The sequence below is a fragment of the Mustela lutreola genome, chromosome X, assembly GCF_030435805.1.
Source record: "Mustela lutreola isolate mMusLut2 chromosome X, mMusLut2.pri, whole genome shotgun sequence".
Taxonomy (NCBI): Eukaryota; Metazoa; Chordata; class Mammalia; order Carnivora; family Mustelidae; genus Mustela; species Mustela lutreola.
Window position 1 is genome coordinate 20,111,591 of NC_081308.1, and position 18,000 is coordinate 20,129,590.

General features: G+C 44.4%; 1 protein-coding gene across 2 annotated transcripts in view; it reads right to left on the reverse strand.

The window, feature by feature from the left end:
- PCYT1B (phosphate cytidylyltransferase 1B, choline) overlaps nucleotides 1-18,000 on the reverse strand; it is a 124,322-nt gene that overhangs the window by 90,419 nt on the left and 15,903 nt on the right. Inside the window, exon 1 of one of the 2 annotated variants that reach the window (XM_059157289.1) lies at nucleotides 4,873-5,217. The exons of the other annotated variant lie outside the window; for it this stretch is intronic. Within the exon in view, the coding sequence (XP_059013272.1) occupies nucleotides 4,873-4,989 (117 nt within the window). The 5' untranslated portion in view covers nucleotides 4,990-5,217. Of the gene's footprint in view, nucleotides 1-4,872; nucleotides 5,218-18,000 lie in introns of those variants that run through there. 2 annotated transcript variants of the gene reach the window in all.

Below are 18,000 nucleotides of genomic sequence, written 5' to 3' on the forward strand. Positions count from 1 at the left end.
TATTTCCCTTTTAAAATACATGCTGCCCTGAGAGGTTAAATAGATGGTGATACTAGTAAAGGAAGCCACTGACGTCTCTGGAAATCCAGCCATCTTCCTGAGCGGTTAGCGGGTACGCGTCCTACCTCCCAACTGACATAATGCACCTTCTGCACAACAGCAGTCTCTTGGCTCTGCTCCATTTTGAAGTAAAGCCTGGAATGAACTCCTGCTAACGTGGCATATCGAACGAGCGCTTTTTTATTTCCAAGGCCTTCTCAGTTGATCGGTGGTACATCCATCTTCACGGAAGTGACCACTGCAAGTTAGAATTACAACTTCCTTCCCACAACACATGGCGCTCCTAGAAGAATCTGACAAGGTCATTAACCAAATCCATAAGCAGACGGTTGCCAGGGTGGCTGGGCCATGTTAGAGAGGGTTTACGGGGTATCCGCTGGGCCCAGAGGATTTGTCTAGCACAATCTGAGAGTTGGGGCAGTATGAGGACGCTGTCCTTGCCCACAGAGTGCCCTCATCACTCAGGAACTGGGTCTCCTGAGTGCTCTTACCTCATACTGCCCATGGCCACTCAGCTTCTCTTCTTGGCAGAGAAGCTTAGGAGTCACCTTGCATCATGTTTAAGCAAGTAAAGAGCAAAGAAGGGGTAACAAGTCAAGGATCAAGAATAAGTACTTTAACAATAGAAAGAAGAGGTCTCGGGGTGCCTGGGTGGCTCACTGGGTTAGGCCTCTGCCTTTGGCTCAGGTCATGATCTCAGGGTCCTGGGATCGAGCCCTGCATCGGGCTCTCCGCACAGCAGGGAGCCTGCTTCCCCTTCTCTCTACCTGCCTCTCTGCCTACTTGTGATCTCTGTCTGTTGAATAAAGAAAAATCTTTAAAAAAAAAAAAAAAGAAAGAAAGAAAGAAGAGGTCTCAGAAACATCCCAAACCTGAACACCATGGTAAAGTACTAAGGGTATTAGATTACATCCTAAGATAAAAGCTTTATTAGAAAACCTAAGTAGTTTTCTGTCATTTCTTTTCTAATTTCTTTCTTATTTTTTTTTTTTAAATTTTATTTGACAGAGAAGAAGAGACATCTAGAGAGGGAATACAAGTGGGGAGTGGGAGAGGGAGAAGCAGGCTTCCTGCTGAGCCAGGAGCCTGATGCGGGGCTTGATCCCAGGACTCTGGATCATGACCTGAGCTGAAGACAGATGCTTAACAACTGAGCCACTCAGGCGCCCCTTTTTCTTATTTTTTTAAGATTTTATTTATTTATTTGACAGGGAGAGCGAGAGAGAGGGCAAGTAGACAAAGCAGCAAGCAGAGGGAGAGGGAGAAGCAGGCTCTCTGCTGAGCAGGGAGCCCAATGTGGGGCCCGATCTCAGGACTCTGGGATCATGAAGATGCTTGACCCACTGAGCCACCCAGGAGCCCGAATTCATTTTTTAAAAGATTTTATTTATTTATTTGAGAGAGAGAGAGCAGAGCAAGAGAGAGAGCATGCATAAGCAGGAGAAGAGGGACAAGCAGAATCCCCACTGGGCAGGGAGCCTGACGTGGGGCCCAATCCCAGGACCCTGAGATTATGACCCGAGCCAAAGGCAGACACTTAACCGGCTGAGCCACCCAGGAGCCCTCTTTTCTAATTTCTTTACCAGTGTTACTTAATTCTATTTACTCCTCTCCTTTCTGACATTTTCTTTCCAATGAAAAATAAGGCAGGTGGAAAAACTCTAAGTAGTCCTTTCAGGAAAAATTTCTCCTTGAACATGATTGCAATGCATCCTCAATGTCCTTATCAATTTGCTAGTTACAAGGATCTAAAATATAGATTGCTTCCAAACCCTGCTTATTTATGCATGCCCGCTTCCCGCTTCAATTCCTTAAAGGGCTATCCCAGGCTCCATATCAGAGACCAGAGATACACTGATGAATGGATAGGTTTCCAATCCACAACCCCCAAGCAAACTTTGACTCACAAGGAGGTCAGCACACTCCTTTCTGCCCTGACCATACCTGCTAACACACCTCTGAGCACATGGTGTCCATATCAACTCATAGACAAAGTGTCTGTTTATGTGTCAGTCTCTTCTAGAATCCCTAGGTCACAAACCATTTGAGGACTCAGCGAGTAGTAGGTACTCGATCAACACGCAAGTTAGGATCACAACAAACAACCTTAGCTGAAAATATATAGGCAAATGCACGTAGAGAGAGAGCCACTGTACACGCCTTTCCAAGTGCCAAGCTTAAAAGAGAGCACAGTTCATCACGAAAGGGGCATTTGACACAACTGCTGAGACTTAAATAAAACTTGTACCCAGACAATGACAATCAGCACATAAGTTCACATTCCACACTTGCAGTGAAGCTTAATGGCCCTTTATATACCCAGAAGTTTCCATTTTGCTCTCCCCAGGTAAAGTCACAGTCTGGAGAGCCAGTGCATGCCACAGCGAATACAATGAGATCCATTTTGGCAACTGCTACTCTTTTTTTTTTTTTTTAACATTTTATCATTGAATCCTGTTTCCTCTAAACCATATGAACTCCACTTTGATAACAAGTGCGAAACTGAGCCTGTCCTCTGAAGGGATATATCTGTTGAGTCTCTCATGAACTTTAAGTAACTTTGGAACTCATCAGCCACACGGGCTAATGGCTACGGGGCAGTAACCCACGCGTGACTCTGAGCAACATGGGTGGGAGCTGGGAGAAACAAAGAATTTATCCAATCTGAAATGTGAAGGTATTAGCAAAGCTAAAGATCAACAGGAACTACTAAAAACCATAAAAAGAAATGCTACTTAAGATTTTCACTTGTCACTCTCTCCATCAACAAATTTTCTTACTAAGTAGGTAGCATGTGCGTTATTCAAGTCAAATCATTAGCAAAGGAAAGTCATGTCCCGAAGTGTACAACTAAATTTAGAATATACCCCTACAGTGATAAAGTTGGCTGAGAAAAGGTGATTCTAAAAATTGAGTAAGGGTTTATAAATTGGCTACAGTCCCTATATAAGCAGCAAAATTTCAGTAGACCGTGATAATGATGGACAACATGGAAAGTTTTCATCAAATGTACATGGAAGCCATCGCTTTCACAGTTCGACTTTTGTACACACACACTCCTACTTTAAGTTAGGCTTTCATAAAAGATGGGAAGGGAATGTACCCCACTCCAGAGTGTGCTGCAGGGAAAGATCTTCCACTTGGCGGGTGTAGACCTCTGGGTCCAAACCGCAGCTCTAACCCTTGGAAGCAACATGACTCTAGGGAAGTTGCGTACCTGCTCTGAACCTCAGTTTTCTCATTTCTAGAACAGCGGGGACTTGGAGGTGTAACACTGCCAGCTTTTCAGGGTTCTTTAGAGTCATGTCCAGGATGAGATGTCACAAGTCAGAGTGCAAGGTACTTCAACGGTCTTCCTTCTCTTGATTTCCTCTGCTGACCCTCTTGGGGCAGAAGCAACCAAGGGGCAGAATAGTTAAAAGGCAAAAAAGGAAGGAAAAGGGGTGGGCAGGAGAGACAAATGCACAAGCTGGAACTGATGCTGCCTCTCTCTCCTCTGCCCTTTACCTGTTGGGATGGTATGTGATGCAAATTTGAACCGACACACACACACACACACACACACCATCCTGTAAGTGGCTTGGGTGCTAGAGAGAAGTTCATGTTAAACTGCCCGAAGAAGATATATTTTATAAAATAAAAACAGTGAAAAGCCCACAGCACTTTAATATAAATTCGTTTTCATGTTTTGGGAAGTTGTTCTAAGTCGGCCTTTGAACCTTTGTAACGCTTATGAAGAAACAGCAGTTGCATGGTGGGCCAGTCTTGGAATCTGAGCTCTCATTCAGGGAGTTGAAAGAAAATGCTACATCACTAAATACTTTTAAAAGCCTCTTCCCAGGGTCAAACTCCACAGCCAATCAAAACATGGCACCTCTTAACTGGGGGAATTGTTACAAAAAGGATAGCCCTAACTAGCTGCCACTTTGACTTGAGGGTGCAAAGGGAGGTCTCTCCCAAGTTTCCCAAGACTTCAGGCCACAGAGAACCCACCCCCCATCTGGTGTGTTTGATTCCTTGAGGATATACGCTGAGGTCGTTGAGAACCATCTTCCACGCCTGCTTAAATAATCATGCCCAGGGGCTGAGAAACGGATCAAATTTGGGATACCAGTCACTGAGACGGAAGGAAGCTCTGAGTGCCCCGTCTCCACACTTTCGTTATTAAAGGCATACAAGCCCTTTCTAAGTAGTCAATGTCGCTTCCCCTGGGTTCCCACTACCTGAAGACAAACCGTCCCCGCACGGTCCGGAAATGTTCGGATTCATTCAAAAGGCGCCTTATTTCTGAATACATCACCGAGGGACTCTTTTACTTATTCATTCTGAAATTTTCAGACGAATCGGGGAAGTTTGGCTTCCTTATCGTTTTCGTTTTTCCAAAATTGGCACTGGGCACCAAAATGAGTTGGGCACCAAATCATTTCTCAGCTAGAATTTAGAACTTAGCAACGGACTCGTCTCAAGCTTTGCGAAGAGAATACCATTTTTAAAAACGCACTGTAAGATTTTTACCTTCGGACGAGAATACACCTAAAAGGAAAAAGGCCATCCCCTCCTCCCAAGGCAGAAAAACAGCATAGCCCAAGCAGCCCGTTTCCTACCCAGCCAATACAATAATGCTTTGTAAGCTGAGAGCAGCGCCCCGGTATAGAAGCTAAGTATAAACAGCTGAGAAGGATTAGGCAGTAGCTCCATTCTCATTTACATGAAAATCCTCCAAGCATCGTTTTCCTCGCCGGCTGCAGGCGCATAAGGAACTCTTTTGTGCCATAGCCAAGCATAACATTTGCATCCTTTGTCTTTACTTACCAGTCGAGGCTGTGGGCATGTGTGCTCTATTTCCTCCATGGTTTCTGAGGGAGGCTCATTGGAAAGGGATTTTGGGATACCTGTTTCTGACTCAGCATCAGTGGTAAGTACTGGCATGGCCAGCGAATGCTCCCTCCAGCTCTACACCCTCTGTGAGTCTCCTCCCAGGCAGAGAATGTTTTCTTTGTCACGTATTTTTCTCTTCTTCACCCATCCCCCTTCTTCGCCCCTTCTTTCTGTCTTCCCTGGGGGAAGAGGTTAACCCCCCGAGTCCCCCACCCGTTTCCTTCTCCGAAAAAGCCAAAAGGCAAGGCCTCAGTTTATCACTATAACAACCAGACGGCACTAGAGCGGCGGGTGCGGGATACAGTACCTCATTTGCATGGAGCGCGCTGGTTGGCTACTGTCATCATAGTACCACTCCGCCGGGGAGCGGCCGGGCCCCATTGGCTGGCCGGCCGTGCCCACGGGGCCCGAACTTGCTGCTTTTGTTTCTTCTGTTTAATTCAGTTGCAAAGGTCCCTGTCCACGCGGGGCGTGGAACCCGCGCTGCTCTACCCAGATAAGATAAAACCGCTTCCTGAGGAGTCCAGGACTACTAGACGAAGAACATAACAGACCTGCACTAAAGGACCACCTCCCTGGCATGAGTGTTTGATGTGCTATAGTCAGAATTTTGCTGAATAGGAATCACCCTGAAGACAAATCAACATTTGGGCCCCAACTCCCTGTGCCCTCAATTGTCGGCTAGCCTCGGAAGGCCTCTCAGGGCATTTATTGTGGGCACCTGAGTGTTCATCCCCTTGACTACAACAAGAGCACTGACAGCCCTCGTCCTCCCCCACCCCGTCCCAGGCCTGGTGCAGCCCCAGAACCTACCCCTTGGGCTACCCTGGGAGGAATTTTGAAGGAGGTAGATTCTCTTACAACCTGCCTCCCACCTCTGACTGCCCTCCCAGTTGCTTCCTCCCTCAGACACTTCTCTCCCTCTCCCCGCTTCTGCGTTTCCTCAATGACCTCTTGTTGCCGTTGTCTGCCTTTCAATGCACCGTTCCATTAACTGGTCTCTTGTTCCTCTGCTCCCCTGCTCGTGAGTTCTATTTCCTAAGCACCCTGCTCTCAGCCAAAAGCTCATGGCGGTCACAGAAACATTCCAGATGTGCCTTAATGTCTAAATCATCCACGGATAGTCCCATTTTAAGAGGGGTACTCTGAAGAAACACACTGAAAGAACTTACTAATCTATTCATTCCAGTGAAATATCACACTTCCGGTAACATTAATAAAACTCATGGTAACTATTAGAATTTATTAAGCACCAGCACAGTGCTAAGTATCTTTACCCAAATTTTGTTTTATCCTCACTGGAACCCAAAGAAGTCAATCCTATTATTATCTCCATTTCACAGGTGAGGAAACTGCAATTTAGAGTAATTGTTGGGACCTCAAACTCAAAAGCAGAGTTGTGGGGATTGGAAAGATTTGCAGGGGACATGGGGGAGGAGCCAGGATGTAGCAAATGTCGTAGCACAGAAAAATCACCTTGGTAGGAGTCCTCTTAAGTCCCTGGGCTTCTAGATCTTTCGTTTTAATATATAGCAGTTGTTTTCATCCAAGTGTGGTACAGGACCAGCAGCAGCAACATCGGCATCAGCTGGGAGCTTGTTGGAAATGCAAATTATTGGCCCCTCAAGTCCTGATTCTATAGGTCTCGGCTGGGGCCTGCGATTGCATTTCTAACAAGTTCTGCAGAGGTGATACTAATGCTGCAGGTCCAAGGACCATACCTGGAGAGCCAGTAGTCCAAAGGGTGAAATAAAAATACTGCCCTGCCTCCCTCACGGAATTTGGGAGATCAAATAAATACTATGTGAAAGCACTTTGTAAATTAGAATGGAGTATACTAATATAAGGGGCTTCATTTTTATTACTCCTCAAATAAGCAAAGACAGCTAGCCTTAAAAAAAAAAAAAAAAAAAAAGGATTCTGCAGCATAGATTTACAGTTTGACATTTACAGATCCCGGCACTTTAAATGAGAACGATGTCACTTGATGACACCATTATTACCTATGCTTAAGGAGAGCTCCAATACTGCAAGAATTCCAGTGACACTGGGTCATCTGAAAAGGGAACATCCGACCCACTTCCTACCCTTTCCTGACTGCCCTGTCTGCCCTCCTGGAAACACAAAACACCTCAAGCTGCAAGTTTAGCTCTAATAAGTCCTTCAACTTGAAAGAGACAAACCATGCAATACTTTCAGGAGACTTTTCCACCATGCTGGGTGATATGGGCATGATATTGTTCATCTAATCTCAGTATTATCTTTGTCTTACAGCGGCAGTTCTCCAAGTGTGGTCCCCAAAGGAGTAGCAACAGCAGCCCTAGGGACTTGTCAGAAATTCTTACTCCCCACCCCAGATCTACTGAATCAGAAAACTCAGGCAGTGGAGACCAGGAATCTGTGTTTCAATAAAATCTCTGGGTTTTGGAGGCACTCTGCCATATACTAAAGTTTGAGAGCCACTGTCTAGAGCCACACAGTCCCATTGGAAAGCCCTTAATCCCCTAAACCCCGCTGGGTTCTGGACCACTGAGCTGCCAGCTTGGTTCCTAATTGGTCCTCTAATTCCTTCGCTAGAATGGGAAGCTCACCTGTTCACCTACCCATTTAGCAGAATCCTGGAGTCTAGTGGGGTCCTTGCGGGAGTTATTTTAACTTGGAGGCTTTCTAATGCTATTAAGGTGATTAGCTGAGAATGACCAGTTAATTCCACAGTATGGAATCAAGTATCCCATAACCCTCTTGGGGTTATGCCAAGGGGGAGGGGTTGATTATCAAGGGATGACAGAAGGAAAGTTATTGGGGTGATAGTAGTGTTCCCTATCCTGATATGGTAATGGTTACACAAATCTATACATGTGTTAACACTGTTAAAAAAACTCCATGTAAGGGGCGCCTGGGTGGCTCAGTGGGTTGCCCCTCTGCCTTCAGCTCAGGTCATGATCTCAGGGTCCTGGGATCGAGTCCCGCATCGGGCTCTCTGCTCAGCAGGGAGCCTGCTTCCTCCTCCCCTCTCTCTGCCTGCCTCTCTGCCTACTTGTGATTTCTGTCTGCCAAATAAATAAATAAAATCTTAAAAAACCCTCCATGCAGGATATTTGTCAGTACAAGGTAACAAGCCTTTAGAACATTCATGCCCTTTAACCTAGGAATTTTGCTTGGGAACTTATCCCCAAAGCAATACTCAGAGAAGCACTCAAATAATTGTGTACAAAGATGCTTAATGCAGAATGAATTATAACAGGCTAAAAAAATTGACAACTTGCAGCAATAGGAGTGATGGTTAAAAACATCCATTTAGTATTATACTGTCATTAGTGGTCATGTTTTTGAAGAAAGTCTAATGCTATGGGAACATGATAACATATGTCAGGTGGGAAAAGCATGCCACAGAATACGATACCAAAAAAATGATCTCAATTATGGGCTAGGTACATGCTTAGATAAAAGTACTGGAGGGAAATACACCAAGATGTGTGGAATTACGGGCAAAATTGCTTTTGTTTTTATATTTTCCTACCTATAACAAGTGTTTAAAAGATGAGCATTTATTACCCTATAGTTAGGAAAACAGTTGTGAAGGGCTGGGTGTGGGGTCGGGGTGAAGCAGATAGACGTTAGCATGCTAGCAAATACCAAGAGGCAGGGAAGGGACTCAGTGAGAGGAAACGAGAAAGCTGAGAGGGACAGACAAAGCTGGTGGCGTCCTATCTCCAGTTAGTAGAAATAGAGGGAATGTGTTGGAGGCAGGCTGTTTAGAAAATCTCCAGGGAGCATTTGGGGACAGCGCTCCTGAGTCTTGTTCCCTCTGTAAGCAGGGCGTGGCTTCGGTGAGACCTTGTCAGATCAGGGCTGCCCCTCCCAAGCACTCTCATCTTTATTTCTACCATTTATCAGGTACCCCTTACATTCTTAGCACTATGCCCCGTACTTATCATGGGCTGCTTATAAGCCCCACAACACCTAATCAGATATGAATAGTGCCCCCTCCCCGCCCCACGTTTGCAGACGAGGAAACCAAGCCATACGGATCTTCCCATCAGCTTGGAAGAGACCTACAAATGACATTCTTCCTGCCAGCATCTGTCGCGTTTGTCACTTCAACAACATCAAATCATTGAAAACACTATTCCCAAAGATCTGCAGGGAAGAACTAAACTTATCTCTTCAGAGCAGAAGCTGTCTGAGCTGGATCCCCCTAGGCCTCATCACGGGCCACAACGGCCAGCAACTTCATCTCTCTGTCCGAGGGCTTTCTCTGGCTCTGGGGGACATGCCCCCTCCCCCGCCCAACAGCACCAAGGAGGCAGGGCTGAGGGGCAGAAATTCAGCAGCCCACAGTCCTAAGAGCTCTTGGCCAGTGACTGACAGGAATGAAAGTATAAACACCCCAGTGGTCTTGGCCTTCAAGTGGAAGGACCAAATCCTATGTTCTGCATGGACTCCCATGGCTCCCTGGTGGGATTAAGTTCCAATTGCCGCCATGGTAGCTGGCTTGACAGTACACCCTCCATTGCCTGCCTGCCTTTCCTTGTCTCCCTTGCCCACTCTCTTGTGGCTGTTGCCTGGACTCATTCCCCACATGAACTACCTGAACTTGAATCTTTTGTCTCAGGGTCTGCTTCTGGGAGATCTCCAATTAAGACTAGTTCAGTGTCCCATCATACAGTGTTAATTTCTATTTCTTACAGCAAAATATCTTTTATATCCTCCTATGGATACAAATGTGCCATAACATCCCATGTAAATGTCTATTAGCCTATTTTTTAAAGTAGGCATTACATTTAAGCTTTTTCCTCTTTAAAAATACCTTTTTCTTCCATTTTATTTTTCAATATTTAATCAAGCCAGTGTGCTAGAAATTTTATATCCATTGTAGAGAAAATATTAGCTCCACCCATATTCCTAATTTAAAATTTAGTTACAGTTTGTATGCTCCTACATAGATGATACTACTCTTAATATTTATCAAGAATGCTATTTGTAGGAGCACCTGGGTGGCTCAGTGGGTTGAAGCCTCTGCCTTCAGCTCAGGTCATGGTTTCAGGGTCCTGGGATCGAGCCCCACGTCTGGCTCTCTGCTCAGCAGGGAGCCTGCTTCCTCCTCTCTCTCTGCCTGCCTCTCTGCCTACTTGTGATCTCTCTCTCTGTGTCAAATAAACCTCCTTCTTTCCAAATCCTTCCTCCTTACCGTCGATCCTGTCTCCACTACTTCTTCCATCTTTCCTTCCTCTTTCTCACTCATTTTTTCTCACTGCTTCAGATATGCCAAATAAGGAATTAATTACAAAGTAAGAAAGGAGATTGAAAAAGCAAGGTAAAGTTGACAGAATTTAGCGTTTCCTGGAAACCATTATTACGTTCTATGGAATTTTGTCACTTTTATGGCTCTAGTTTGAGATACTTCCCCAGTTTCCCACATGTGGCTTATGCCCATACATAAATCTTCCCCTACTTCAGGAAAATTACGGTGATAAAAATGTTTTTCAGTGTAAAGCATTTTACCTCTCACTTGGTACGTTTACACATTGAATTGAATCATAATAACACTCCAAGATGGACAGGTTTTAATATTTTCAAATGAGCAAGCAGAATCAGAGAGGTTAAGTGTCTCGAGTAAGGTCACACAGTAAGGGGCCCAACTATCACTTGAATCCAGGTCTCTTGAGTTCAACCCTGTTTTCCACCAAACTACACTGCCTCACTTTCTGATCTAGTTATATTTGCTTCGTTAACAAGGCTGCTGGGCTATCTCATGCATATTTCGTCATCCCAACCAGCCCCTTCACTGTTTTTTCTATTGAATTCATGTGACGTGAAGCACTCTTCACTTATATTCATTCAGTTCATTTCCTATCTCCAAAACCATGGAACTGGACTCACTGTAGATGTTTGCATTTACATAGGAGAGAAAATAAACATGGAGGCATTGCCTGATTTACCCGTGGTCCAGGCCCCAGGCTGATACTGGTCCGGGACCTATATGAGCCATTTGGAAAAAGAATAATAGACATAAAAAGTACTCATGGCTTCAAAACTTGTTTTTCTTAAATCTTTTACATATTGAGAGAGCGTATGAGCAAGGGAAGAGGCAGAGGGAGAGGACAAGCAGACTCCCCACTGAGCAGGGAACTTGACTTGGGGCTCCATCCCAGGACTCTGGGATCATGACTGGAGTCAAAGGTAGCTACCCAACCACCTGAGCCACCCAGGTGCCACTCAAAACTTATTTTTTAAAAAACAAAATCAAGAAGATCAAATGAAAGTGCTTTATTTTCTTCTTAACATGGATTTTCTTTTTTTTTCTGGCTTCTATCATAACCGAAAAAGAATTAACTTCTGCTCATTCATTTGACCAAAATGTGTTGAGTCTAAGCACAGTTTTCAGAAGCTGGAGAACAACTGCACAGACCCAGCGTGACATAAAAATGCATAAAAATGCAGATGTCACTAACAAAATGTCATTTCATATCTTACATTGAAAAGAAATCGATATTGGACATAAGTAATAGCTCCCTTTCTTTCTTATTTAAAATAAAGATTTCAGGCGCCTGGGTGGCTCAGTGGGTTAAGCCACTGCCTTCGGCTCAGGTCATGATCTCAGGGTCCTGGGATCAAGTCCGGCATCGGGCTCTCTGCTCAGCAGGGAGCCTGCTTCCTCCCCTCTCTCTCTCTGCCTGCCTCTCTGCCTACTTGTGATCTCTCTCTGTCAAATAAATAAATAATCTTAAAAAAAAAAATAAAATAAAGATTTCATTTGTTTATTTTTGCAAGAGAGAGAGGGAGAGAAAGCATGAACAGAGCGAGGGGCAGAGGGAGAAGCAGGCTCTCTGTCAGCAGGGAGCCCGATGTGGGACTCAATCCCAGGACCCAGGGATCATGAGCTGAGCTGAAGGCAGACGCTTAACCCACTGAGCCACCCACGGGCTCCATTTCTTAGCGTTCAAAGACACCATGCCACAATGGTTGTGCCTGTGTTTGAGAATGTACTAGAAGAGGTAAGTTGTTTTTACCTATGTGAGATGTATTTATCTAAATGCTGATGATAAAATCAGCTATAAGTATAGTACATTTGGTTTTGCTCTAGCAAAACAGATATGATAGCAGCTTTTTGCATAAATTAAAGTTGCCCTTAGCTGGAATAAATCATTCTTATTGACATTAGCAGCTGTGTAGTCAGTAAAGAATTATTGTTGCTATTACTTAGTGGCATTTATAAACACTTTTATTTTCTAAGTGCTTTACAATCACTTATTGTCTAATTAATATCTAATCATCTGTTTACAAGTAATAATCACACATGTAGCGCAGTTTAATCAAAACTCCAATTGCAGCCACCGTCACACTCAAGAATATTGTGTAAATTTTGGTCTCTCTTTGGTGGGGTTTGGGTCCAGACATATGACTGAAACACATACAGCAGGGGGAAAAAATGAATAAAGATTCCTCACTTGGATTTGAGCATAATTTGGATTCACAACTTTTGCATGCCAAACATATTATCTGAATGTCACTGGCTACGGGAAAATACAGCTAATTTTCACCACTTAATGGCTCAATTACACATAAAAATTTTTTAATTTAAGCCACAAAATTGGCTGATAGTTTGTAATAAACGTTCAAGGGCAGACACTGACTTAACATTGGAAGTGTTAGTCACAATCACTGTTTCAGTGATTATCATGGAAAAGATCAAATTTAACAAAGGTGGCTCGGCGACCATCAAGGTTAATCTAACACAGGTTCAAGTCTAGACCAAGCTACGGTCAGTACAAACACCTGCCAGAAATAATTACCTACTGCAATCCCCTGTCAGTCTCCCCAAGTGTTATCCTATAAGTAATTATGGGAACCGTGGAAGAATTTTTTTAAGCAGGTGAAGGATATGCATACTAATGCAGTTGTCCCATATATTTTCCTACAAGTAGAATTGCTGAGTCAGGGTACTTGAATTGTCAAGGCTTTTTTGTACATGTTTTTTGATACTATTATCTTCCAGAATTGGAAGATTGTCTTCCAGAATAGTTGACCAGATTTACACCGCTTCTGATACGCCTAAAGAGCCGACTTTCTTTCTTGGCTATTGATATGTTGAAAACCAGTTTCCTTCCTTCTTGCTTTGCCACCAGGCAGTTTCCCAATACAGCAGCAAATACTGCAGGGTCCTGAGAACTGACCCCGGGCCTTGCAACTGTGACACAAATGTGCTTGACTGGCACGTGAGTCAGCAAAGCCATCTGAGGCCAGAATGGAGAAACCCACTCACAAGCAAATCATCATCTGAGGATTTAAAAATCCTCAGACTTTTTAACTAACTGATTTCGAATGGCATGGACTCAAGAGTAAGATCTTCATCTTGTAAAATCTGTCCCCAGAATCTTTGAAAGCCCAAAGAGCGATTTAGTTGAGGTGGTGGTCTCGGGGGCACCTGACTGGCTCTGTCGGTAGAGCGTGAGCGGCCTGATCTCAGGGTTGTGAGTTCAAGCCCCACGTTGGGTGTAGAGATTATTTAAAATCTTCAAAGAGAGAGGGAGAGAGAGACTTGGTTTCATCTTCTGTATTAGTTTCTTATTGCTCCTTATAACAATTTACCACAAAAGTTGTGGCTTGAAACAACACAAATATATTATCTTCATCTGGGGGGTCAGAAGTCTGAGGTGGGTCTCTGTGGACTAAAATCCATGTATCAGCCAGACTGCATTCCTTCTGGAGGCTCCAGGGGAAAGTCCATTCCCTTGCCTCCTCCAACTTCTAGAGCTTCCTGCATCCCTTGGCTCCCTGCCCACTTCCTTCCGTCTCATGAGCCAGCAACTGCATCAGCGGCCACCTTGGCCACAGTCACATCTCTCCCTTCCCTGCCTGCTCCTCTCACTTGAAAGGACCCTTGTGATTACACTGGGCATTTGGATGATCCGGGATAATCTCTTGTATCTCGACATCTTTAACTTCATCACATCTGCAAAATCCCTTTTGCCGAGTCAAGTAAGACGTTATAGGTTCCTGGGTTCTGGGAATTAGGATGTAGACATCCCGGGGCGGGGTGGGGGGTGCATTAGTCTGCCTACTGCACGTTCCTTAGCATGAAGAACTCATGAGTATCGTGAGTATCTCATCTCCGGATATTGGAACAATACGTTGCCTATAATTTTAAAACAGTCATTTGTAAAACCCTGCTTTGTGTCAGGCACAGGCACTCTGCCAGGTTTGCAGGTAAGAATCCGTGCACAGAGAGGTTAAGTAATTTCCCCAAGGTCACAGAGCTTGGCAGAGCTGAGTTTCAAACTCAGGCTTACTGGACTTTAAAGCCCCTGTTCATCGTAAGCCGCGTCTGTCGCTCAACATTTCCCACGCTCTGCTCACTTTGCTCTCTTTGGATAGCCTTCATGTTGAAAGCTTTTCAGTTAGTTTGACAGTTAATGATACAACCTCGTAGATAAAACCTTTTATCAAGCCCCTATAAATCTCATATTTGACTTATTCCGCAGGTGCCAGTGCAGGATGGCATCAGGAAACACTCACTCAAGTTGATGTCGCCACATGCTCTAATAAATCTTTCCCGGAGTAGCATCAGGTGGGTTCTTGCTCCAGCATACAAACAGGAGCAGACTCACCAGATCATCTTCTCTGGGGGTGAAATGTGAATCTCCGAATAATATCAGGGGGTGTGGGCCAGAAACGAGCTTTCCAACAATAGCCTACAAGTATATCCACTCTCTTATTCTTGAAAAAAGGAGAGCCTGACACTTGAGGGGTTTCATTTCACATCTTAATCAAGTTTCTCATCCTCTCTGCTTCACCTCTCAAAATTCTTGGCCTTGGCTGCACGTGACAATCACCTGGGGAGCTTTCGAAACCACAGAAGCCTCGTCCCCCTACCCCCAAGAGATTCTGCCCCTTTTGGCCTGGACTGCAGCAGCAGGACATTAAAAAATACAGAACGAGGCGAGCCTGGGTGGCTCAGATGGTTAAGCCTCTGCCTTCGGCTCAGGTCATGATCTGAGGGTCCTGGGATCGAGCCCCACATCAGGCTCTCTGCTCAGCAGGGAGCCTGCTTCCCCGGCACCCACACACACACTGCCTGCCTCTCTGCCTACTTGTGATCTGTCTCTCTCTGTCAAATAAATAAAATAAAATAAAAGTCGGACACTCAATGGACTGAGCCACCCAAGTGCCCCAAAAGCAATCATTTTAAACCTACTCTATTTAAGTGCCAGGGGAGGGGCTCTGTGGAATGACTCAGTAGTGGCGCTCAACAGGGACTACATGCAGTCCGTGTGCTGCCACGGAAGCCCATTCTTGCTCCAAGAATAAGTACTCTTCAGTAAGTAAGTAAGCAAGCATGAGGTAAGAACACTTCCAAAGAAAAATAATCCTTTATTTCTGCAAAGTAACCCAGATAACCTCACCACACCACTCAACCCTAGGAATTCAAAAGCAATAAAAGCGTCAGCAGTAAACCATGGCAGGCCCTGGCACATGTTAATACTACCATTGCTCAAAACATTTTTGGAACAGTTCTTCTGAAATTTTCATCGTGGCCATTTTATTTTTACCTTTTTAAAAAGATTTTATTTATTTATTTGACAGACAGAGATCAGAAGTAGGCAGAGAGGCAGGCAGAGAGAGAGGGAGAAGCAAGCTCCCCAGTGAGCAGAGAGCTCAATGTGGGGCTCGATCCCAGGACCCTGAGACCATGACTTAAGCCAAAGGCAAAGGCATAACCCACTGAGCCACCCAGACGTTCCTCATCGTGGCCATTTTATAAGGCCATTAAGGAAAATCTGTTTTGGGGGTCGTAGGGCATGCAATTCTTGATCTCAGGATTGTGAGTTTGAGCCCCACATTGGGTGTAGAGATTACTTAAAAATAAAATCTTAAAAATAAGGAAATCAGTTCTTATATCATCAGATCAGTATTTGGGGGGATCCAAAGAGGTATTAACCAGATTTCCAGATTTACTATTCATCTATCAAACCACCAGTTGGCTTTAGGTGGTTTCAAAAATATTGGAAATAACCCTCGAGGATGATTGTGTCCTCTGTTGCCATCCAGTAAGAAGAGAGGGGTGGCCTACTCTGGCAAGAAATTCCTGAAGAGCTAGAGATCTTCAGCGAGGAAGGTGACCCCAAGGCTCTAAGTTCAGTTTTTTAGAGCAAGAATCACCCGGAGAATTTGTTAAACTAGTTCCCCAGGCCACGTTCCCGGAGATTCTAATTCAGCAGGCCAGCAAGGGCCCATCAACTTGGTTTTCTCTTCAGCTGGTACAGGTGCTGCCTGAGGCCCACACTTTGAGTAACACTATCGGAGAGCAAAACTGAAGACAAAAATAATGATGTGAATGTATAAGTTTTATTATCCTTTTTTCAGAAAGGACAGAAATTGTCAAAAGGACTCAGTACCCAACTTGGAGAGACTTGTCAGCCAAAGATGACAAGAGAGACTCTTATCAGCACTGCACATCAGTGCAGATGAGAACTTCAGTGGATTGAAATCCATCAGGTGTGTTTAAATCCACCTGTTCAGGCACATCAGCGGGTGTGTGGTGGGGGCCCAGTCAGTTAAGCGACTGAATCTTGGTTTCCGGCTCAGGTCATGATCTCAGGGTTGTGAAATTGAGCCCCAGGTCAGGCTCTGAGCTCAACAACAAAACCTGCTTGTTCTTCTCCCTCCACCCACTGTGAAAATAAATAAATAAATCTCAAAAAAAAAAAAAAAATCTACCCAGTCATAATACTATTAAACAAAATCCCAAACAAACTGAAAACCTCATTTGTCTGCATTGGTGGATGCAAGAGATCTCATGCATCATTTGGAAAACTGGAAGTCAGAGGGAAACAATCAGGTGTTTCTATCTTAGCTCTTCTATTCAAACGTACTTCTGAGTGACCAAGTTTTAAGAAGAAGTGCATCATCTTTGAATGAGTAATAAAAGTATGACGGTAATAAAGAACATGATGGATTGGACTCTCCCAATTTGATAAGCACTAACGAATGATTGGATCTAGGCACTAAGCATCAACCACAGCTTAAACGACAAAAAGACAAATAACCATGAATATTATATGTGCCTGAAATAAAGAAGGCCATATACCACCCATCAAATAGTTTGTCAAGCAAACAGAACCTGGCTTCAATGACCTCTTGATCTGAGACCAATTGATGGGAAATTCAGAAGGGATAAAGGAGGACCTTAACACCACAGGGATGCAATCAGCAAGATCCAGATTGTAGGAAGCACTATAGGACAAACTCAGTTTCTGCAACCAAAACATTGCAAGAAATCTATGGATTCGATGACATCTAAAAGACACAGGAATCACAGCATTGTGATGTATACCCCAAATTATTAGGATCCTAGTTCAAAACACTGTAAAAAATTATGATATGCATGAAACAATAAGAAATTTGGACAATTTGGGGGTGCCTGGGTGGTTCCGTTGCTTAAGCATCTGACTCTTGGTTTCGGCTCAGGTCATGATGTCAGGGTAGAGAAATCGAGTCTCGTGTGGGTCTCAAGCATCTGCTTGAGATTCTCTGCCTCTCCTCTGCCTCTCCCCCCACACATGTGCACACTCTCTAAAATAAGAAAATAAATAAAATCTTAAAAAAAAAAAATTTGAACGGGGGCGCCTGGATGGCTCAGTGGGTTAAAGCCTCTGCCTTTGGCTCAGGATCGAGCCCCGCATCAGGCTGTCTGCTCAGCAGGGAACCTGCTTCCTCCTCTCTCTCTGCCTGCCTCTCTGCCTACCTGTGATCTCGGTCTGTCAAATAAATAATAAAATCTTTAAAAAAAAATTTGAACAGTTTCTGGATGCCATAAAAGAATTATTATTAAATGTTTCAGGTATAATGATATCTTGTTTATGCTTCTTGAAACTTCATTTTAGAAATATACAGTGAAGGGGCGCCTGAGTGGCTCAGTCGGTTAAGCGTCTACCTTAGGCTCAGTCATGGTCCCAGGGTCCCGGGATGGAGCCCCGAGTCAGGCTCCCTGATCATCAGAGAGCCTGCTTCTCCCTCTGCCTGCCACTCCCTCGCTTGTTCTTTCTCTCTCTTTCTCTA